At 35.2% G+C, this 23,671-nt stretch overlaps 3 protein-coding genes and 1 long non-coding RNA gene across 5 annotated transcripts; 3 read left to right on the plus strand and 1 right to left on the minus strand.

Annotated features, from left to right (window-relative positions):
* The first annotated feature begins 205 nt into the window (after window positions 1-205).
* Window positions 206-9,819, plus strand: LOC129307983 (inositol transporter 1-like). Of its 2 annotated transcripts, XM_054948938.1 has the most exons (7): window positions 206-362; window positions 494-794; window positions 2,593-2,663; window positions 2,989-3,324; window positions 7,598-7,705; window positions 8,074-8,259; window positions 8,825-9,819. In XM_054948938.1, the coding sequence occupies exons 2-7, from the start codon at window positions 635-637 to the stop codon at window positions 9,473-9,475; spliced, it is 1,512 nt and encodes a 503-aa protein (XP_054804913.1). In that variant the 5' UTR covers window positions 206-362; window positions 494-634; the 3' UTR covers window positions 9,476-9,819. The 2 variants fall into 2 exon arrangements, with proteins under 2 accessions (XP_054804913.1, XP_054804914.1); XM_054948939.1 differs by lacking the exons at window positions 206-362; window positions 494-794 and adding an exon at window positions 1,791-2,109.
* Window positions 9,820-10,755: 936 nt separating this feature from the next.
* LOC129308331 (uncharacterized) lies at window positions 10,756-14,530 on the plus strand. Its single transcript, XM_054949413.1, has 6 exons — window positions 10,756-10,914; window positions 11,427-11,837; window positions 11,926-12,100; window positions 13,809-13,967; window positions 14,061-14,256; window positions 14,340-14,530. Exons 1-5 carry the CDS (start codon window positions 10,756-10,758, stop codon window positions 14,102-14,104), a joined length of 948 nt encoding a protein of 315 aa, XP_054805388.1. The 3' UTR covers window positions 14,105-14,256; window positions 14,340-14,530.
* A 1,244-nt stretch (window positions 14,531-15,774) lies between these two features.
* Window positions 15,775-20,582, plus strand: LOC129310035 (inositol transporter 1-like). Its single transcript, XM_054951858.1, has 6 exons — window positions 15,775-16,290; window positions 16,976-17,046; window positions 17,694-18,029; window positions 18,658-18,765; window positions 18,865-19,050; window positions 19,609-20,582. The coding sequence occupies exons 1-6, from the start codon at window positions 16,143-16,145 to the stop codon at window positions 20,257-20,259; spliced, it is 1,500 nt and encodes a 499-aa protein (XP_054807833.1). The 5' UTR covers window positions 15,775-16,142; the 3' UTR covers window positions 20,260-20,582.
* A 1,019-nt stretch (window positions 20,583-21,601) lies between these two features.
* Window positions 21,602-23,125, minus strand: LOC129308209 (uncharacterized). The gene is made up of 3 exons (XR_008592559.1): window positions 23,020-23,125; window positions 22,738-22,895; window positions 21,602-21,957 (listed from the first exon to the last, which is right to left on the minus strand). It is a non-coding gene; the product is annotated as an uncharacterized LOC129308209 (long non-coding RNA).
* Window positions 23,126-23,671: the final 546 nt, after the last annotated feature.

Here is a 23,671-nt window from a genome sequence, read left to right on the forward strand (position 1 = left end):
CATTTGCATTCTGGCAGCTCATAAGGGGGCACCACGTGTACCACGTACTCAAAGCGACTCAAAAGTTCAAATCTTCAATTCAAACACCTCCTCGTAGCTCGACGCGCGTGATCGCCCCCTCAATTCGGGGATATTATCGTCTTTTGCGGCGAGTATCTAACCTCCATCATATTCTTGCGATTCCGCTACACATTCCAGATGTGGGCGACATCGATGTAAGAAATCCATTATTATTTCATTGTCCCACGTCTTTTTGCTCATGTACGAGCCACCTTACAGATAAGCACAAAATTGTTGGATCAGGCCAAAAGGTCGAAGGAGATTACGAAATTGCGATTTGTCGGCGTTTGATTCGTCTGTGAGTAAGTTATACATGACAGTCATATCATTTTAGAAGAAACACCACGTTTCTAATTTGGTCTTTTTGGGTTTTAAATTTTCTGAACCTCTCCTGTTTCTGCAACAATCATCACACTTTTCTTCTTGGGAGAAGGGAAGGAGACCAGAAATAATTCAGTTCTGGGGATAAATTAGTTGTGCATTTGGAGCATCTTCGCGTGCTTCGAGCTTAGACTGAGGTTTCGCTCTGCTCTTCTTTCTACGGGTGGTTCTGAAAGTGTGAGGGTCTGAGAAGATGACGAACGACAACGTCATGACGATGGAGGCCACACCAGGGAGCTCAGGGTACTTGGAATTGTATCCTGAGAGGAAAATGTCGTTTTTCAAGAACCCTTACATACTGCTACTCACTGCAGCAGCTGGCATAGGTGGACTCCTCTTTGGCTACGATACAGGTACTCGTGATCTCTCCTTCTTCGTCTAATTCATTGATTATAAGTCGCAACAGGGACGTCTGTAAGTCTGTAACCCTCACCTTTCCTGCTGAAAATATCTTCAAAATTGATGGCATCATTTTCCTGACCATTTATTTATTTTATATTAAAATAAATTATTTTATTAAATATTAATATAATCAGCGATTTTTGTCCTTAAACATGGTTTGAGAAATGAAATTTAATTATATATGTGTGTGCGCGCGCCCGCTCCCTCCAATAGTTATTATTAGATTTTTTTTATTCTTTTAAGCATTTTTAAAAGAAGTTAGTTTTTTTATAAAAATAATATATATTTTTATCTTTATTTTTAAATTTAAATAATGATATAATTATGTTAATATTTACTTAATTAATAAAAGTTAAAATAAAGTAAAATTTAATTATTATAAAATATTTTATATTTTAAATAAAAATTATTTATGAAAAGTGTTATGTAAATAAGATGAAAAGGGGAACATATTCTCCCTGTTTAAAAAAATTATATCAAATAATTTTAAAAAATTAATTAACTATAATAATTATATATAAAAATAAAAAAATTAAATTAAAATATTTTATTATTAATTATTTTTTTATTAATGTAAATTATAAGAAGTAGTTGAAAAAATATATAATAAATATTTATTAAAATATATAATTTTGTTTATATAAAAATGCAAATAAAAAAGTGATTGTTTTTTCTTTAAATAAAAACGAAATTGTATATATTTCTGCTTTCGAAGTGGTTTTCGGAAGCTTATTGCTCCTGCCTAGTGCATCCACTCCTATTTGTTTTGCATCAGCACGAGTCAGGGGGAGCGAGCATCCGATTCCAGCCGGACCACAGTCTGTAACTAGTTCGCTATCCCAACTTAGTTAAATAAATACATTTTGAAGGATAAACCAGAAGCGGAGCCTTCCATGTTGGGCTGAAGTAATCAAGAACGGTAGTTGACGGAAGTTGCATTTGTCACGGTTCTTTTTTCTCAGTATATGAAAAGCTTACGAACAGTGTTGTGTTTTGCATCAACTTCTCTCTTTACCCCAAAAAAAAAAAGTCCTCATGGAGAATCTATTTGTTATATTCTACATCAGTGTCATTTGTAAGAAGGGGATGGCAATAGGAAATCGGGAGGTAGTTAAGGCCGTTGTCATCTGCATCTTCAATGAGTTTCGAACTTTGGTTCCAGTTGGGAGAGATATCCCATAATTTTCACTTGCACTTCGGGTACATTTGCTCCGCGAAGAAGTCATATTCCATTTGCAGAACCGCTCGTTTTGAGTGTAATAATGTGTAAGCTGTTGTCTGTTTCAATAACAGGCGGAGCTGAGATTGATATTCTCCTTTAATACTATACTTTGACATATTTTGAGTGAAGACTAGGAATTTTATATCATCATATGAGCTTGGAAGCTAACACAGGCACGAAGACTGCGTCAAGATAAAACTTATAGTGTTGCATTATGTCTAAATAAGGGTCCGACATGTGTCAGACAAGGACACAGTTTTGAAGCGTCCCTGCTTCGCAGTATATGACTAATGCAATTGATAATTAAGAAATAGTAAAATGCTACTGGTGAGAGTTCTCAAGTTAATAATTTTCTATTGTGTTAAAAACTGAAATTCTTTTAATACTGGATTTTTCTGGGCTTCAACTTTATGCAGCCTCTGTATGTGTGCGCGCGTGTGTGTGTGTTTTTTTTTCCCCTTTCCTTTTCCTAGGTTCCTTGTTTCTTATGGATAGTTTACCTCATTTTGAAATGCTTTTCATCCCAGGTGTTATCTCGGGGGCCCTTCTGTATATTAAAGATGACTTTGAGGATGTTAGAAATAGTAGCTTCCTTCAGGTACAAGATTTTGCAGGTTTCAGAAGTAGCTCATTTGTTGGTCGCTTGGTTGGTTTTACATGTTGTGAGAGCTATTTTAGTTTTCATGCAGAGCCAATATTGGTTATTGGACAAGGGGGAAAAACAGAAGAAAAAGAAGCTATGAGCATACGAGTATATTTTAGTTATAGTTCCTCACTGCAATTACAGCAATCATGTTGGCAAAATTAGTTATGCATCTAATGCCAGTTGCAGCTTATTATTTATTTGTTTGTTTCTTCTTTCCTTTTTTGTTCTCCCTTGTTCTTTGTATTTTTGATGGATCAATAATACATTAAGTTGCCAGGAAACAATTGTTAGCATGGCATTGATTGGTGCAATTGTTGGAGCAGCAGGAGGTGGCTGGATTAATGATGTTTTTGGACGTAAGAAGGCCACTCTTAGTGCTGATTTTGTCTTTGTTGCTGGGGCTATTGTCATGGCTTGTGCACCAAATTCTGGGGTTCTCATAGTGGGGCGCTTTCTTGTTGGCCTTGGTGTGGGTGTAGCTTCTGTCACTGCTCCAGTGTTTATTGCAGAGGCTTCACCATCAGAAATAAGGGGTTCATTAGTGAGCGTGAATGTGTTTATGATAACCGGTGGACAGTTTCTTTCGTACTGCGTAAATCTTGCTTTTACAGAGGTTAGGCTTATCTTACCGTTCACTTTATCTTCCTAATTGTGTTGGCACTGCTTGACACCCATCTTTAGTTTATATATGTTATATGGAAGCACGTATTAAATAGTTCGCAGGAATTTGAGTGGCCGTACATTATGGGGGGCTATATGGTTACTGTTGTTTACTGATTATCTCTTTTGACTTTATCATTTCACTTCATTCTTTTGTAAGAACATTATTTGCTGTTTCCTTTCTTCTTGATTCATGCCTTTAGTAATAGTAACAGTGCCCGTTATGTTTATATATTTGATCAAGTAACCAGGGTTGTGGAGACAAAACTAAAATATTCAACAACTGCTTCATAAACGACAGAAGAGAAGTTTTTCCATACCCTTTTTTGGGCTGCATTTACAATTTCCATTTTAAGAAAACATTTAAAACATTGCACAGCTTAACGTTTTTAGGGCCTTGTCTATGTTTGGTTAAATTCTGTTTTGAGGAGTATAGGAGGTGATTAGGAAGTTAGGCCATGTTTGATAGGATGTCCATTTTTTTAGGCAAACGGAAAGTGAGAGTGAGAGATGCTATAAATTGGAAGGCTAATATTTTTAAGAGAATTGGCATTTAAATGTTTATGCAAAATAATACTCATTTTTAAAAAAAAATTAAAAATGAAAAATTAAAATGTTTTAAATCAAAAAGGGGTAAAATAATAAAAAATGCTCTAGAACCCAAGGCAAAATTGACAATACATTTTTGTTCTATCGTAGGAAACACCTTTTATTGGTCCAAGTGAACAATCTCATGTAACTTAAATAATGTGTACCAAACATCTCAATATAAAGAATTTTCTCTTGAAAAACACCTAGCGGGATAAGGCTTGTTGTTGCTGTTGATGATGGTGGTGTTTTGGATTTTAGGTCATTTTAATGTAAAAATTTTCATGGTTATATTATAATTTTCTGGAATGAAAGGTTTCCAATTTTGCAGTTTGAAGAGAAGCAACAAGATAGAAATTGAGGCAACGTCAGTGAAGGAACTTCTTCTGTTCTTTCCTGCCTAACTTTAATTATGCATAGTTCTTTTAATCTTTCATTGCATTCTTCTGGCTTTCATTTTAAGTCTTTTAGTACATTGCACCTTACCTTATTATTCATTTGAAAGCTTTTATGGCAATTTTCTTTATATATGATCTACCAACCTGAAGATTGAATTATTGGATCATCTCATTGCCTGTGTCCATTGAGTGTCTCTAGAGCAAAGAAAGATATCACGAAGTATCTTCTTAAACATCTTTTCATCACTAGTTTTCAAGAGTTTCTCTAGTTCTGAAATCTTTTTCAGTAAATCCTATGCCAATGACATACGTAATAATTCTCATTTGGCTGCTTGAGTTATCGTCAATAGCAGAAAGTTGGAAAGTATGACTGCTGAGAGGGTTCTTTCATAAGTTAAATTCCCTCATTTTACTGCAACTAGTAAATTACTGGTGACATGTATTATTTGTTGGAAAATCGTAGACCTGGTGTCGGAGTTTTTGCACTGCAGCGTCAATGAAGTAGATCATCTCAAAATAATTGCAAGCGTGTGCAGTGCTGACCTTGTTAAATTTGAATTTCTAAAACTAAAAGGGGGTTTAATGGTGCTCAATGAAAGGTTTGTGAGACGAGAGTAGGAGCCGATTGTTTTTTCAAATCACTCTTTGGTGCAATGGTGAAAAGATTTTTATTGGAGGAGACTTTAATAGGCATGTTGGGAGGGAAGCTGGTCAGTATGCGAGGGTGCATGGTGGTTTTGGTTTTGGAGAGCTAAACAATGAAGGACAAACTCTTCTTGATTTCTCATTGGCGTATGATTTTAAGATTGCCAACACTTGTTTCAAGAAGAGAGATGAGCATCTCATCACTTACAAAAGTGGAGCCTCAAGGTCATAGATTGATTTTCTTTTGGTTAGGAACACAGATAGAAGACTTTGTAAAAATTGTAAGGTGATCCCCGGAGATGCTGTAACGACACAACATAGGGTCCTAGTCCTTGATGTGTGTATTATGAGTAAAATCCAAAAACGTCGACAAGTAGTAACACCAAGGATTAGGTGGTGGCAATTAAAAGGTGAGAAGCAAGATATTTTCAAGCGAAATCTTTTGGATAAAGGAATTTGGGAATCTCAGGGAAGTGCTAACATCATATGGGAGGATATGGCTAAAAAGATACGGGAGGTTGCAAAAGTAGTTTTGGGAGAATCGAAAGGTTCTGGTCCGAGAGATAAGAAGTCTTGGTGGTGGAATAATAGTGTACAGGACAAAATCAAGTATAAAAAGAACTGTTTTAAAGCCATACATTTGTGTAACAATGAGGAAAATTGGGAGAGGTACCGTATGGCTAAGAAGGAAACTAAGAGAGCTGTGGGTGAAGCTCGTTCTAAAGCTTTTGAAGAATTTTATAAGAACCTTGAGACGAAGGAAGGGGAGCAAAATATTTATAAGATTGTCAAGAGTAGGGAAAGAAAATCAAGAGATCTAGAACAGGTAAGGTGTATTAAGGATGAAGAGGGAAGAATTTTAGTTACAGATGATGAAATTAAAAATAGATGGGAAACTTACTTTTCTAAACTTTTCAATGATGAAGAGGATTCATCTAGTAACTTGGAGGATTTAGTAACTGGTGAAGGAGAACAAAATTTGTCATTCTATCGAATAATACGTGATAAGGAGGTAAAGGAAGCTCTTAAGAAAATGGCAAATGGTAGAGCCAACGGACCTGATTGTATATCTATCGAAGCGTGGAAATGTTTAGGTGAAGAAGGGGTGAGATGGTTAACTAAGTTATTTAATGTGATTTTACGGTCCAAGAAAATGCCTGATGAGTGGAGGAGAAGTACATTAATTCCTATTTATAAAAATAAAGGAGATATTCAGAATTGTACTAACTATAGAGGGATTAAACTCATGAGCCACACAATGAAATTGTGGGAGAAAGTAATTGAGCACAGGTTGAGATTGGAGACAAGTATTTCTGAGAATCAATTTGGTTTTATGCCAGGTAGATCAACTATAGAGGCGATTTATCTACTAAGGGGATTAATGGAAAAGTATCGTTGTAAAGATAAAGATCTACACATGGTTTTTATTGATTTGGAAAAAGCTTATGACCGTATACCAAGAGAAGTGCTTTGAAAAGCGTTGGAAAAAAAAGAGAGTACGGATTGCTTATATTAAAGCTATACAAGATATGTATGAGGGGGTAAAAACTAGTATAAAAACACCTAGTGGTCAAACAAAGGATTTTCCTATAAAGATTGGACTACATCAGGGATCATCTCTAAGTCCTTATTTGTTCAACTTGATTTTAAATGTTTTGACGGAATATATTCAAGAGGAAATCCCGAAATGTATGCTCTTCGCAGATGATATAGTTCTTATAGCAGAGACAAGAGAAGAGGTTAATTGTAAATTTGAGTTATGGAGGAGGACATTGGAGTCGAAAGGTTTTCGTCTGAGTAGAAGTAAGACGAAATATTTATATTGTAAATTTGGTAAAGGAATATTCGACAATAATTTGGAAGTGAAATTGGGAGATCAAATTATATCTCAAGTGGAAAAGTTTAGATATTTGGGAGCCATTATTCAAAATGATGGCGAAATCAGTGGAGATATTTCACATAGAATTCAAGTTGGGTGGTTTAATTGGAGAAAAGCTAAAGGAGTTATTTGTGACCGTAAGGTGCCTAATAAACTTAAAGGAAAGTTTTATCGCACTGCTATCAGACCGGCAATGTTATATAGTAGTGAATGCTGGGCTCTAACGAGACAGCAAGAGCATAAAGTTGGAGTAGCAGAGATGAGAACGTTACAATGGATGTGCGGACATACACGTAAAGATAAAATTCGAAATGAGCACGTACGCGAAAAAGTGAGGGTGGCACCTATTGAGGAAAAAATGGTAGAAAATCGGTTGAGATGGTTTGAGCATGTACAAAGAAGACCAAGGGAGGCACCAGTGAGAAAAATGGAACATATAACTTTGAGTCCGATTAAGAGAGGTAGAGGAAGACCTAAGAGAACACTCTTGGAAGTTGTTGAACGCGATCTCTTAATTAATAATATTCCTAAAAGCTTGATAAATGATAAAGCACAATGGCGTCTTGCAATCCATGTAGCCGACCCCACCTAGTGAGATAAAGGCTTGTTGTTGTTGTTGTTGTTGTTGTACTCTTTGGTGCAATGGTATTTTATTACCGTGCTTAAGGTTCTGATGATCCTTCGACTAATCTCCCCCTGAAATCTTAATTGAGCAGGTACCTGGGACGTGGCGATGGATGCTGGGAGTTGCAGGTTTGCCAGCTTTTATCCAGGCTGTTCTCATGATTTTCTTGCCTGAGTCTCCAAGGTGGCTTTTTCTCAAGGTGAAAAGCATTCTCATCTCATATTAGCTGATGAATTACGGTTGAGATTTGTTACCTTCTGTGAATATCTGTTGGGTCGAAAGGAAAATCTTTTCTTTTCCATTGCATGGGGAAAACAAAAAAATTACTCTCTATTATACACTTGTTCTTATTGTTTAATAATAGTAGTCCTTTTTCATAATTATTTTTTATTTAGGAGCACAAAGTACATTTCCAAACAACAAAACTTTTTATTTATTTATTTATTTATATTTTTTTTGGGTTTCCATTTCCATTTACATCCTATTCCACTCTGCCTGCCAAATGGTTTCTTAGTGTCTTTCCTCCTTTTCGATCTTATATTTTTAATCTTTGGCCTTTGGGTGCAGAACAAGAGAGATGAAGCTGTGACCGTGCTCACTAAGATCTATACCTATGAACGCTTAGAAGATGAAGTTGATTACCTGACTAATCTGGCTGAGCAAGAACGTCAGAAACGGAACCAAGTTAAATATGTGGATGTTTTCAAATCAAAGGAAATCAGAGCTGCATTTTTTGTTGGGGGTGGACTTCTGGTATCAGAGACTTCGCTTTACTTCTTTTATTGTGTCTAGACTGAAGTCCACGTGTTTGATTTTGTTTATCATAAATATCCTTGTCCAAATGTTGGGGCTATAGTTGTTGTTTCCGACTCAATGAAAAAAGCAACGCAATTTCATCTGTAGCACCTTTAAGTTTGCCAAGAAATCAAAATTGACACCCATTGCTGAGGTTGATAAGCCAGTAGCCATATTAAACTGGAAAAGAATCTCTTATTTGGACGTTAATAGTGTACTGTATTGAATTATAGAGGCACCTGGTACAACAAATTGACATTAGCATTGCATATAAAGTATCCCAATGAAAGCTGCTATTGATATCGTTCTCACAATCCTTCAAATGAAATGAGCATCCAAGTTATTATAAGCTACAATAAATTTATGCAAGTCATTAATCTTTCTATGGTATCAAATGCGTTCTTTCATAATTGCTTCCATCTATATATGTATTGTCAAGGGATTTGATACTGATATGTTCTTGTGGATATTTCTTGGGATGAAATTCATTAACCCTGAAAAAGTCAATTCCATTACTCTGCAGATGTTTCAACAGCTCACTGGTATTAGTATAATTATGTACTACAGCCCCACAATCATTGAGATGGCTGGGTTTGGTTCCAATCAGCAAGCTCTTCTTTTATCCCTCATTGTTGCTGGAATGAATGCTGCCGGAACAATTCTTGGCATTTATCTTATTGACCATGTAGGACGAAGAAATTTGGCCATCTCATGCTTATCTGGTGTCATTGCATCTCTGGCTGTTCTCTCTACAGGGTGTTACCTTGAATCGTCTGACTCTTCAAATAAATCCTATGGGTATATGGCAGTTGCAGGGTTAGCCCTATATATTCTTTTCTTCTCACCTGGGATGGGGCCTGTACCCTGGACCGTGAACTCTGAAATCTATCCTGAAGAATTCAGAGGAGTATGTGGCGGCATGGCAGCCACTGTGAACTGGATTTGCAGCGTGATAATGTCTGAGAGCTTTCTGTCAATCGTCGATGCCGTGGGGCTTGGTACAAGTTTTGTGATCCTCGGCATTATAGCTGTTATTGCATTAATCTTCGTGATTGTATTTGTGCCCGAGACAAAGGGCTTGACATTTGAAGAAGTGGCATTGATATGGAAGGAGAGGGCTTATGGAAAGAACCAGAACACACAAAGCCTTCTTGTGCAAGAAAACAGGACTTAGGTGTCTGCGTCTGCATGGTTTGATGCTGGTGGTGCCATTGTTATGGTTACAATATGTGGATTTATGTGTTTAGTGAGAGAGATAATTGGAACCGTTGAGACTGGCTTGAGATTTAGTATCACCCACATTCTTTATTGGAAGGAGAGATGGAATTGGCAGGGAGGCAGAGTGATGGATGAAACTTTGGTATTTTTGGCTTTGAGAATGACGTGATCTGACGCCTACCTTGTAATGATTCATTTGCCCCTCTTGCTTGAGATGCGTCTCAAGACTTTGGGTGACGGTCCTACTGTATTATTGTGTACAATAAAGCAGTATGCTATAATTTTTTGTTGCTTTTCAAATATACTGCCTGTTTTCTAGATTATAAGATATTTTTAAAAAAAATCAGGTGTCTTGAAATATAAGACATTTTGACAAAAAATAAAATTTATTTAATAATGTTTTTCTAATTTTATCCTTTTCATTATATTTTTTCTTTTAAATTTTTTTATAAATGAAGTATTAATTGAAATGTATTTTTAAAAATTTATATTTTTATTTTAAAAAAATTAAAGTTATAAAGTATATTTAATGGGTTTTATTAATATGAATGATTTTATTGAAAAGTGTTTTATAATTTAAAATGAGGAAATACTATTATTTTTCTTTTAAAAACAAAAGAGTCAAGTGATTGGTTATAATATTTTCTTGATAGCCTCAGCGATTGTGTTAAAATAAAAACGAGGGATCGATGGGCAAAAGCAATATTTTTTTTATTGGTTAAAATATATTAACGTTCCATCTATTTTACTTGCATTATGTATATTTTTTCATTGAAATTAATAAACACAATATAGTATTGTTTAGAAATTAAAGTTATGTCAAAAACTTGATACAGTTTTGATGTATAATTAGAACTATATTTAGATCAAGTGGTAAAATTTTGACCAATAATTAGAACTAAGAGAAATATTTCTAACAGTTTTTAAAGTTAAATTGAAGGGTAAATTTTAAAAAGAGAGAATAAATATCTATAATTTTAATAAGATATAAGATATTTTGATAAAAATAAAGTTTAATTAATATTTTTTAATAAAATACTCTTCATTATATTCTTATTTTTTAATATTTTTTATAAATGAATTATTAAATTTAATATATTTTTAAAATTTTATATTTTATTTTTAAAAAATAAAATTATAAAATGTATTTAATAAATTTTATTAATATATGTAATCTTGTTAAAGTATATTTTAATTTGGCATATTATTTTTAATTTTTAATTTTTTTTAAGATCTATGAATTTTAAGGCGCGAAAGAGGAAATGCAATAATTTTTCGGAATGTGACAGCAGTGTGCCTAACCGCCTGTGGCATTGGGGGGAGAGGGACTCTCTTTTTTCCTTCACTTCTCCTATCTCCATCCTTTACAGCAATGTGCCTGACCACCTGTTAGGGGTGAGCAAAACCAAACCGAAACCGAAAACCGAATTGAACCAAATTGCGTTTGATCTGTTCGGTTCGGTTTATTCGGTTTAAAACGTTGGTTCGGTTTTTTTAAAAAAATATTTTGGTTTGAATGGTTCAGTTCGGTTTGAAAATTGTGAAACTGAATAAACTGAAGTAACCAAAATTAATTAGATACATTTATAATTATAAATATTATAATTGATTTATATTATTAAAGATTATATTTTTTAAAATACTAATATCATATATTTATTGAAAGAGGGTGGGGAAAAAACATAGCCCAGTTGACAGCCCAGTCCATTATCAGTCTCTGCCACAGACCCACAGTGCCATTCTTTTTTTTTAGCAAAAGCTACAGTGATCAGATTCAGTCTCGGCCCATAATCAGTCTCAGCCCAGTCTGCGTCAGTCATTACTTCTCGGCTTCTCGCTCTCGGCTCTCGCTCGATCGCTCCTAAAGTCCAGAGACTCAGATCAGACATCAGAGAACTTAGGTTTAGCTTCTATCTCCCACTCGGCCACTCCATAGTCCACACAAAGTCACGATTCACGACTCACGAACCTTAACAAATAGAAATCTCTATGAGGCTGTGACTCTGTATCTGAATATCTCTATCTCGCATTCACGATTCAATCATCCTTTGCAGACTCTGTATCTGAGTATCTCTCTCTCGGTCTCGGCTTTGTATCTGAGTATCTGCGAGCGAGACTGTGACTCTGTATTTGAGTATCTCTCTCGGTCTCAGGCTTCATCTCCTTCAACTCCATCATTCTCTCGATCTCGGCTCGGATCAGCGTTAATTTCCCTTTGCCTCAGATCAGCGTTCATCTCCTTTCATTTTCTCAAGTCCAGTTCGTCTGAGCTCAGGCTTCATCTCTCTTCTCAAATAAGGGCAACTCATAGATGCAAGGTATGGTTCCAGCTAGCGACTTTCTTCATCTCATATTTTTGAACTTTTGAGAAGTGTGTCTCAAGCTTTGTTTTGTTGAATGGTTCAGATGTCTAGCTCCCGTGAAGGTGAAGGACAAACAATTACTCCAAACAGCCAAACACTAACTCCATCTTTAACATCTAATACTGAAGTGAGTTCAAGAAAAAGGAAGGCCATACAGCCAAGGTCTGAAGTTTGGGAGCATTTTCACAAATATGTTAATGAGCATGGAGAAACCAAAGGTAAGTGCAATTATTGTGAAAGGGAGTTTTTCTGTGATCCAAAAAGGAATGGGACTACTGCACTTAAAAATCAAATGGGTGTGTGTAAGAAACAGCCTCCTCCTGAAGAAGGCATACAAACCCATTTAAATTTTGGTATAGATGATAATGCTTCTATTCTTGCTAACTGAAAATTTGATCAAGAAGCAATTAGGAAATCTTTGGCAAACATGGTTATAACTGATGAACTTCCTTTCAAATTTATTGATGGGTTTGGGTTTAAACGCTTTATGGCTGCTGCTCAACCAAGATTTAAGGTTCCTTCTAGATGGACAGTGGCTCGTGATTGTTTTAAAATTTACATGGATGAAAAAAATTAGATTCAAAGACTACTTGATTAGAAACAAACAAAGGGTTTATCTAACAACTGACACTTGGACTTCTATTCAAAGAATCAATTACATGTGTATTACTGCTCATTTTATTGATGCTGACTGGAATTTGACTAAGAGGATTTTGAATTTTGTTCCAATATCTAGTCACAAGGGGAGGGATATTGGAATAGAAATTGAGAAGTGTTTGCTTGAATGGGGAATTGATAGAGTGTTTACTATTACGGTAGACAATGTTGCTTCTAATGATGTTGCTTTATTGTACTTGAAAGAAAAAATTTCTAATTGGGGCTTTTCTATCATGAAGTGTTAGTTTCTACACATGAGATGTGTTGCTCACATTGTAAATTTGATTGTTGTTGATGGGTTGAGATTAATAAGGAGTTCTGTGAAGAGAGTTAGGGAGGCTGTTCAATTTGTTAGGCAATCTTCCCTTAGGATGAAAAAGTTTAAAGAGAGTTGTGAGGATGAGAAGATTCAAAGTAAGAGCCTTTTAACTCTAGATGTCTCTACTAGGTGGAACTCCACTTATTTAATGTTGGAGAGTGCTCAAAAATTTGAGGCAGCTTTTAAGAGGTTTGAGGATAAAGACCCTTACTTTTATATTGATCTTGAACAAGGGGAGGGGGTGCCTGATGCTGCTGATTGGAGGAATGTTAGAAGGATGGTGATGTTTTTGAGTCATTTTTATGAGATGACCTTGCGTGTGTCTGGTGCTTTTTATGTTACATCCAATAACTTGTTTTATGAGATTTACATGATATATCGCCTTTTGGATGAATGGACAAAGTGTGATGATTTTAAGCTATCATCAATGGCTTTTAAAATGAAAGAAAAATATGACAAGTATTGGGGAGATCCTTTAAAGATGAACCAACTCATTTATATTGCTGCTGTTCTAGATCCTCGATATAAGTTGGAATGGGTTCAATTTGCTCTTTGTAAAATGTTTAATGATGAAGGTGAAAATTTGGCAAAGCAAGTAAAGGATGTTTTCATTGCTTTATATCATGAATACAAAGAACATGTCTCCCCCTCTAAGCAATCTAAAAAGGAGCAGCTTGTGGATGAAATCCAATCTGATTTTGGTGATAAGAATGACCCTGCTATGAAGGTTAGAAAGTTGCTTAAATCAAAAAAGAGAAAATTTTTAAGTGACTGCTTTGGTGGAAAAAGTAATAGGACTGAAGTTGATAAATATTTGAATGAGGAAATTGAAATAGATAGACCTAACTTTGATATCTTAGGCTGGTGAAAATTGAATGGTCCTAGATTTCCCATTCTTTCAAGGTTGGCAAGTGATATTTTGACAATACTAATATCCACAATTGCTTCAGAATCTACGTTCAGCACTGGAGGACGTGTTTTGGATGCATTTAGGAGTTCTTTAACTCCTAAAGTTGTGCAAGCCCTTATCTGTGCTAAAAATTGGCTTCGTCACTCCATTCCTGTGGTTGTGGAAGAGAAATTAGATGATATTCAAAGGATTGAAAGAGGTAAAAATTTTATAATGTTATGTATGTGCAATGTTACCTTTAAAATTCATTTGTTTACGATTTAATTTAACTCCTAAATTGATTTATTTGTAGATTTTCAAAGAATTGGATTAGAATCAACAGTGGATATAGTTTAAACTCTTTAAGGTAACTCTTCATTATTGCTGTCCATGGAAATTAGTTCATGTAGTTGTGATATTTGTTTTATTGTTGCTTTTTGTAGTTTTCTAACTTCTGGTGCCTGATGGACTGTTGGTTCTGTTGCTGTATTATTCTAGTCTTTTTGGTGGTTAGTTTTGCAATAAGCTTGTTCGTTTTTTTAGTTTTGTAATATTTTGGCCAGATGTTTAACTATTTTCTTTTATAATGTAGGCTGGAGCAAAGATTTTGTGTCATTGACAGCTAACAACTTGTGATGATCTAATGGATTAGTTATTTTAGATTATATTAAAACTCTTGAACTTATTTGTAATTTTTTAAGGGATTATTGTTATTATTTGGTGGATTATTTTGGATTGTTAAGAATTTATATTAGGTAAATTATCAATTTATAAATTATGTGTTTTTTGCTCTGCTTCTTCAACTTATAGGTGTAAATCTGAATGATTGAATTTGATTATTTTATTTTTTAACATTTCCAGATTTTACAGCCTTATAAGGTCTATTTAAAAATCCCTTAATTCCCCCTTTTAGATTTTAATGTTTTAAATTGTTTGTTGATCAGCATTTTTTTTAAATAAGCCCAAAATGCTGCCAAAAAGGCCCAAAATGCTTCCAAAAAGAGGCCCAAAATGCTGCAAAATCAGGCCCAAAGTGTTATAAATAAGGCCCAGTAACCGAAATACAAAAAACCGAATCGAACCACTAAATTTCAGTTCGGTTCCACTTCGGTTTTTATAAACTTACGGTTCGGTTCGGTTGAATAAATTGATGAATTTTGGTTTTTTCGATTCACTTAAATCAGAACCGAATCGAACCATTGGAACCGATGCTCACTCCTATCGCCTGTGGCATTGGGGGGAGAGGGACTCTTTTTCCTTCACTTCTCCCATCTCTGTCCTTTATATTATTTTATTATATAATTTTTTTAAAAAATAAAATTAATGAAGGATGGAGGCGGGGGTGCAAAGAAAAGGAGAGAGAGAGAGAGAAAAGAGAGAGAAAGAGTTCCTCCTCCCGGCATTGGGACCTTGTCTGTGACCTTTTCGGCTCTCACTCTCGTTTTGCGGAGCGTGTGTGCCACCTGCCTCAATGAGGGGCTATTATCCTCCCCGTTCCTGGTTCCCTAGAAATAGCCCATGAGGTTCTCCAGCCTTCTCCAGCCTTCTGCCATGCTCCTTTTTTTTTCTCAAATTTCTCGGCACAATTAATTTTTTTGCCTCACACAATAATTTTAATTATCTTAAAATCTTATATAATATACAAATTATTACTAAATTTCAAATTTTATCCATTAAAATTTAATATTAAATTCATGCTCAAGTCATCATCTTCGTTTATTGAGTTGTAATTGTATAAAATTTAAAAATTATTAATATTTTATGCATTATATAAAATCTCTTGAAAATTAAAATCTTCACAAGCAACCTGGGAGCGATTTCTTCTTCCCCCCAAAATCCTATTTAATTATTATTAAAATTAAACCAAAAAATTATATAGGACGCGACACCTGACACTACTAATATGATTGATTAATGATATAAAATAGCGATATCGAAATATTGAACAGAATTAATTTAATTTATGTGAAAGCGCCAATAATATTGGAATATGAATTATAAAATTCAGAGGCGACATCATCCTTTAACCAGATTGGCACAACCGCAAACTTCCAGCTGGCGCTGACGATTGATTACCCTCTAGCTCAGAGCAGCGCTTCTCTGCTCTGCTAACTCCTTTTTCTGGAAACTACTCAAACAGAATTTGAATCCTCATGCTTTTCTTCTGGTTCCATAGCTCAGTCTTAGACTCTCAGTGTCGTATAGTTTTGCAAAATCTGATTGTAACTCCTTCCCAGTGTTGACCCATTTCCGATTCTGTGAAATTATTCATGGCTTCCCACCCCTCATTGTATTTCTCTTTTTCAATTCTATGAATCTCCCTGGTTTCACTCGCCATTTCGGGTGTAAATATTTGCGCTGACTTAGATAGAGTGTTCTTGTTTCGTGCCCGACGATGACGATCGTTATGCAGTCCGCGCCAGGAAGCTCAGGGTATTTAGATTTACACCCTGAGAGGAAAGTGTCTCTTTTCAAGAACCCTTATATTCTGGGACTCACTGCCGCTGCCGGCATCGGGGGACTGCTCTTCGGTTACGACACAGGTAAACAAAGATTGGTTGACAACTGCTTTGTCGATGAGTGGAAATAGAATAGCGATTGATTAAGCTTTACAACTTGACCATATTTGGTTCAACTTAAATTCTTATTATCAGTGTATTTGGTAAATTTTAATTTATTCTTGCCTCCTTTCTATCATTTTTATAATCATAGCTTTGTCCTTAGCAGCGTTTCGGTAGATCAACCTAGTCTTGTACTGGTAATTTTTATGGTATGCAACGGACAAAACTGAGAGTTTGGAATTATATCCGAAGAAAAGTAAGCAACTAACCTCCGTATTGCATAGCATCAAGGGTTTATCTATCTATTTGTTTTATATCAAATCCAGAGCTATGGAATGACATGATTTGTTGATAGTTAACATATGCTCCGCGAGCGCGCCCGAGCGCACACGCATTCTTTTCGCTTTTCTATGTAGCGGAACATTCAGAAGGGAGGGTTGTACTGAAAGAAATTTCTTTCTTTATAACCCAGGTTTCATGTAAGTTTTCTTGAAAGGTACTCAAGGCAACGGGAAGAATAAATTTCTCCACAATTTCTTATTATTATTCTTTCATGAGAAGAACCATTTTTATTGAAAGTGTTGCTCATTCTGGATAACTTGGTTATTCTCTGATTTAAAATATATATATATATATATATATCATGTGGGAATGCTGTTTATTATAGGTGTTATATCAGGAGCCCTTTTGTATATCAAAGATGAATTTCAGGAAGTCAGAGACAGTAATTTTCTACAGGTACAATATTTTCTGTTCTCTTTCAATGTTGCTGAGTTAGGAAGTAGACTTGATCGTTCATCAATCCAACTGCTTTATTTATATAATGTATTACTAGGAAAAAAGTGAGACGGTACATCTAGGGGAGAATAAGAATTCTTATTACGAAAAAAATGAAAAGAAAACAGCAAACAAAATTTCTCGGGCACAAGAAGTTGTCATTCTTTTCAATTCAGTGCTCGAAATTTCCTGGAAACTTGTTTAAGCAGATCGCTTAAGAGAAGCCATACACACAATTGTATCTAATAACTAAAGATGAGGACAAGGAGACATTGTTGATGATATTTTCATTTTTCTCCAACCAAATACATAAGAACATAAACCACGTATTATCAAAATTAATATTAGTATATATAGCCCATTGGAAGCCATATTGTTCATAGAGTTGTGCACAATTTAGCTTCCAACCTCAAGCTGCACGCATAGGGCCCAAAATATAGTTGTAATGAAACCATAGCAATATGGCATTATTATTCTTGCAGAGATCTTTTAAACATTTCATGACAAGCTGCTCAGATGCGAAAGGGCATGCCAAAATTCTAAGATTTGTCAAGAAAATTTTTTAATGTGCCTTCTCATTGGATCAAAATGTTTACCTGTGTTGCCAGGAAACAATTGTCAGCATGGCAGTGATTGGTGCTATCATTGGAGCAGCAGCAGGCGGTTGGATCAATGATGCTTATGGAAGAAAGAAGGCCACACTTATTGCCGATGTTATTTTTACTATTGGATCGGTTGTCATGGCTGCTGCACCAGATCCTTATGTTCTCATATTGGGTCGCCTTTTGGTTGGTCTGGGTGTAGGCATAGCTTCTGTCACTGCACCTGTGTATATTGCAGAAGCATCTCCATCAGAAATAAGAGGAGGGCTAGTAAGCACAAATACACTCATGATAACTGTGGGACAGTTTCTTTCCTACCTCATAAATCTTGCTTTTACGCAGGTCAGTTTTCAATTTTCATGCTGCACCTTTTGGATTTGCTTTCTGTAACTTGCAACAATGTTAAGATTATTCAAGCTTAGCATACAGTTGATGGTTATAACTAGTAGAAATTTTAAAATTTTGCATGATGCCAAGCTCATTGTCAGCGCACTATATGAAGATCAAGAATCGTTTCAGTTTCTTTGCTCTTCATTTCTCTTGAGAATACTATTTTTAATAAATGCAATATAAAAGCTTTGCCTAAAGAATGACAGTTCAAAGAATCCAAAATTATTTGCCTAAGCAAAAGCTGATGATTTGTAATTATGCTGTCAAATGTCAAGCTGCTTGAGCTGGAAAGTCAAAGTACTTGGTTTCTAGGTGTCAGTACTCAGTTCAGTTATGAAGTGATTAAGTATTGACATGCCCATGTTGATTTAGTATGCTTACTACTGGCCATTAATTGAATACTCTGCTGACATTTCTTGCGCTTTTCAGTTTTTCTAAAGTTTTAGGATTTAGTGTTCAAAACCTCAGAAACAAATTACATGAGAAGAGATGGAAAGATCTGATCTTGTGTCTATGCATATCTGTTTCCTACTCTTTGGTAATATTTCATTGAAAACTTATCCCATTCTTAATCTGTCAGGTCCCAGGGACTTGGCGATGGATGCTGGGAGTTTCAGGTGTGCCGGCAGTTATTCAATTTGTCTTCATGCTTTTCCTACCTGAATCCCCTAGATGGCTCTTCATGAAGGTACAGACATGCATTATTGTGCAAAAAATTATGTTCAAGAGGTTGCCTCCAAACGACATCAATCATAAAGCCATCTTATAATTTTGCCTCAATGTGCAGGACAGGAAAAATGAAGCTATTAATGTGCTGTCTAAGATCTATGACTTTGCTCGGTTAGAGGATGAAGTTGAATTTCTTAGAGTTCAGTCAGAGCAAGACCATAACAAAATGAGGGAGATCAGATATTGGGATGTTTTTAAATTTAAAGAAATAAGACTTGCATTCCTTGCTGGAGCAGGGCTGCAGGTAATGAATTTTGAGCAACTTGATAAGTATACGATGTTACAGAAAAATATACTGTTCCAAATTTAGGATGACTATTCTTAAATGCTCCATGCTATTGAAACTTGAGGGTTGACAGACTTGTAGTTTACTAGACATGCTGTGGGGTGTGTTTGGAAATAAGAATTTGAATGCCACACACAAGACAGAGACACGACCTGGGTTCATTCAAAATGATCGGCATTGGGGTAAAAACAGAAGCATAAACTGCTTAGTGAGTGTGGACTTTGAAGTTACTGAGTTCTTTGAACACACTTTGCTTATGAGTGTTTTTAGAAGAGATCGTGGTTGTGTACTTAAAACATCCTGAATACTTGTTTGGCATTGTTTTGTATGATGATCAAATGTACCTTATTTCATGATGCGTTGTTTGTTGTTAAATGCAACTATCTCTGATTAAGCCATTTTAGGTTCAAATACCTCCGTTCTGGAAGCATAATGGAATTTGGCTCTGCACTTGAATGTCTATGATATCATTCCATGAAATTAGAAGTATTCCGATAACATCCCATTGTTGTGCAGGCTTTTCAGCAGTTTACAGGTATAAATACAGTTATGTACTACAGCCCAACGATTGTCCAAATGGCTGGCTTCCACTCTAATGAGCTGGCTCTTCTCCTATCCCTCGTAGTAGCTGGCATGAATGCTGCTGGCACGGTTCTTGGCATCTACCTTATTGACCATGCAGGCAGGAGAAAATTGGCTCTTTATAGCTTAGCTGGAGTAATCACAGCTCTGATCCTCCTAACTATGTCATTTTTAAACCAAACATCTGACTCTACAAATGGATTATATGGGTGGCTTGCGATTTTGGGTTTAGCCCTATATATTGCCTTCTTTTCGCCCGGGATGGGGCCTGTACCATGGACCGTAAACTCAGAAATATATCCTGAAGAGTATCGTGGAATATGTGGGGGAATGGCGGCTACTGTAAATTGGGTTTCAAACTTGATTGTGGCTCAGTCGTTTCTTTCAATTGCTGCGGCTTTAGGGACTGGTTCAACCTTCTTGATTATTGCTGGTATAGCTGTGCTCGCTTTTCTCTTTGTGGCCTTGTACGTGCCAGAAACCAAAGGATTAACATTTGATGAGGTGGAGCAGATATGGAGGGAAAGAGCTTGGGGCAAGGACCCAACCACGCACAGCCTTCTTCAACATGGAAATCAACCCTAGCAGGGTAACATTTCTCATGTTCATTCTCTACGTACATGTTATGGCATGGTGAGGGGATATGTATGTATGTATGTATGTATTCATGCGTCAATAGCTCTGGGACAAGAAGAGAAATGTTGCCGAATGAGGGAAGGGAAGGGGAGATTTGTGTGAGGAAATAGTGTATAGATGAGAGCATGCAAAAATGATTGCCAAGTGGAAGTGGGGTTATTGGCATATTCATTTTAAGAGAAGGTAATTGCGACGACACTGGTTTGTATTTGTACTGATAAATGTAATCATCCATATTCTTTCAAACAATAAATTTTCAGGTGGCCGGATAAGTGAACAGAAAGAAATAAATCTGTAAATGGGATTGATGGTGTTACGTGGTCCCATCATCAACTTATGGACTGCCAGTCTGCTACTCGGTTAGTCGGTTAGAAAACGGGTTAAATGGTAATTGTACTCTCAATAATTTTGCTGCCAATAACAATTGAGGCGTGGGGACCAAATCGCAGAACGAGATTGGATACCAACGAGGACGAACCCCGTAGGGTGCCAACACATAAAACACGTGTCTCCAAGTGTGCCCTTTTCGTTTTTTTTTTTTTTTTGGGTTGAATAATCCAAGTATGCCTCTCTCTCTCTCTTTTTTTTAAGGAAAAAAAAAAGTCTTGCCCTTCCTGGAGCTAATAAAAAAATATTCTAGTGAGATTTTGCAAATTTTACTTGTAAAATAATACCATTTTTTTCACTATAATCTAAATTGTTTAGTAGTATATTTTTGAAGTTTATGTGAAAACCACAAAGTGATAATTTTTTAGTAGTAGTAACAATAGTTTCAAGCTCAATAACAATAAATTAGACATAAAAAAATAAATTCAAGGATTGATTATCATCAATATATCTATAAAACTTTTGGAATGTTAAATTTAGGTTTAATGACAATATGTGATTCGTTTTAGTGAATTATAAACCACCGATGATAATATGTTCTGTTTCAGTTTATGCAATTGTGCATTGTCAAACTCTGACTTTTTAATTTTAAAGAAAATTAATCTTTTAGTCCTTCAACTTTTAAGTCTCTTGTAACTTAATCCGTTAACTATAACTCGTTGTGACTCAGTCCCTTAACTATAATTCATCTATAACTCAGTCCCTCAACTTTTGAATCACTTATAAATTAGTCCCTTAACTTTTGTTAATTTTTTTTCATGTTAGCTTATACTCCCTCCGGTCCTATTTATAAGTCATATCTACCAACCTCACCAATACCAATGCAACAACAGTATAAAGAATATTTATAAATGAAATTCCAAAATTACCCTTCAAATAAAAAACTACAAAAATCCAAACAATATAATATTATTTTCTAAATAATTCTCTCTCATAGTACTGTACAAAAAAGTCTGTCAGTCAAATAAAGTCAGTAAAACAAAGGCTGTCATCTGTACTTGGCGGGAAGGCCAAAATGAAATTGGTGGGAGGGGAATTTTTGGCCAGTTACATTCTTATAAAAATGACAGAAAAAGCAAATTGAACAAAAGAACAAAAACGCATGACACCACAATCTTCTTCAGCTTTCCACCACTGCCTTCCACCATGAAAAATTACTGCACACCTTTTGATTTAAATGCTCCAGCTGAGGAAGATGGTGGGGACAGCAACAACAGTTTCTTAGACTTAAATGCTCCTCCCATGTGTGAGAATGTCTACCTAGACAACAATCAAAGTGAAAATCCACATGCAATCAATGAAGAAAGAAGTGGTAAGAATATCTATGTTTATGAAATTTAGAGTATTCTCATGTAAAATTTAACTTTCTAGTATCTATATTCAGTTGTTGAGAAGAATAAAGCTATCCAAATATAATTTACTTAAGAGTAATAATCACTTTTCATACTTTTTAAATATTTCAAGGCCCTTTAATACCTCAGCCAGCCTATCACAGATATTCACATGCTTATTAAGAAAGTAAATGTCCATATCAGAAATATTAAAAGCTTTTTAAACATCCCAAGGCCCCTTAATACCTCAGCTAACGTGCTTATTGACAGCTTTTCACATGCATTGTAACATACTAAAAACTTTAAATTACAGATCAATCAAGATATCTTCATAGTTTATGCAAGGAAACTAATATATACATCAAGTTATAGTACTATAAATGTTCGTTCAAATATTTAAAAGAGACCCAGCGTAAAAGTGCTAAAATGTTATAAGGAAAAATAAAATTCATAAATTTTGAATATGGGCAGACAAACAGGAAACTTGCAGAAGGAAAATTTGAATATTTAAAACATTTAGTTATAACAAATTAGCCAGACAAAATGCAACAGATGTTAAAAATTAATATTAATATGAACAGTATACTTATAATAAAAACAAAAGTATATTATCAAAAAGAAGAAGAAGTAAACATTTTCTATATGAAAGTTTCCTCAACGCAAACTATGGACCGTGTTTTTTCTTTAGAGGAAATTCTAATAAAGTTACCTGATTGCCTTGGGAGGAAGCACTAATAGAGTCCAATCCAGCTGCTACTTTCTCAACAACTGCCTTGTCCGATGATTTTTTCTTGAGGGAGTTGTAATTTAAAGAAGCTAGAGAGCTTGTCTTGAGGGAGTTGTAATTTAAAGCACTTAATACCACATCTGTAATTTAAAGTACTTTCATTAAATCCTAGGTGACAAGTAATTCAGAACAGAAAACCTTTTTCATAACAAAGAGAAATATCTAGGCTTTAATTTTTGATAATAGAAGTTACAGCTGCCATACCTTAAACTGGCAGCAAAGTAGCAGAGTCATTGACTTGATTTTCTTGTTTTGCTTTTTTGAGACTCTTAACATTAAGCTCTAGATGGATTTTCTTCTTTAACATCTTCATCACCTACAACATTACAAATTGTTTGATCAGTTGAATACATGCGAATCCCATATAATTGAATGAAACTCTCTTACTATGTTCCTTGAAAATAAAGGTTATTTTCATTGAACAAGTGTAAGAGCTAGAAGATTAACTTATTCACTGTATATTAAGTCATGCACATAGAATTTTATATTTTATATAGAAAGTAGGGTGCACATAAACTTGTATAAACTTTTAATATCTAGTATCAATACACTCTTGAAACAGAGACAGGTATAGGAGGCAATATAATTGAATCATCAAGGCAGCCACCATGTAAAAGAAGGTTCTTGTCAAATGAAGAACGTGTAGCCATTTGTAAGATTTTGTTACACTCAAGTTGTGGAGGTAAATTGAGCAGCAGTACAACAAGAGAAATAGCTTCAGCATACTCAGTTTCAATGAGAGTGATTCGACGCATTTGGAATCAAGTTAAGGAAACAGGTGATGCAACTCATAGAAAGACAAATAGGTGTGGAAGAAAGGGACATAATGTGAACATGGAACAAGTCATGGCAATTC

Source organism: Prosopis cineraria, unplaced genomic scaffold (assembly GCF_029017545.1).
Source record: "Prosopis cineraria cultivar Desert tree isolate PC_DT_omini unplaced genomic scaffold, ASM2901754v1 PC4, whole genome shotgun sequence".
In the NCBI taxonomy this organism is placed as follows: domain Eukaryota; kingdom Viridiplantae; phylum Streptophyta; class Magnoliopsida; order Fabales; family Fabaceae; genus Prosopis; species Prosopis cineraria.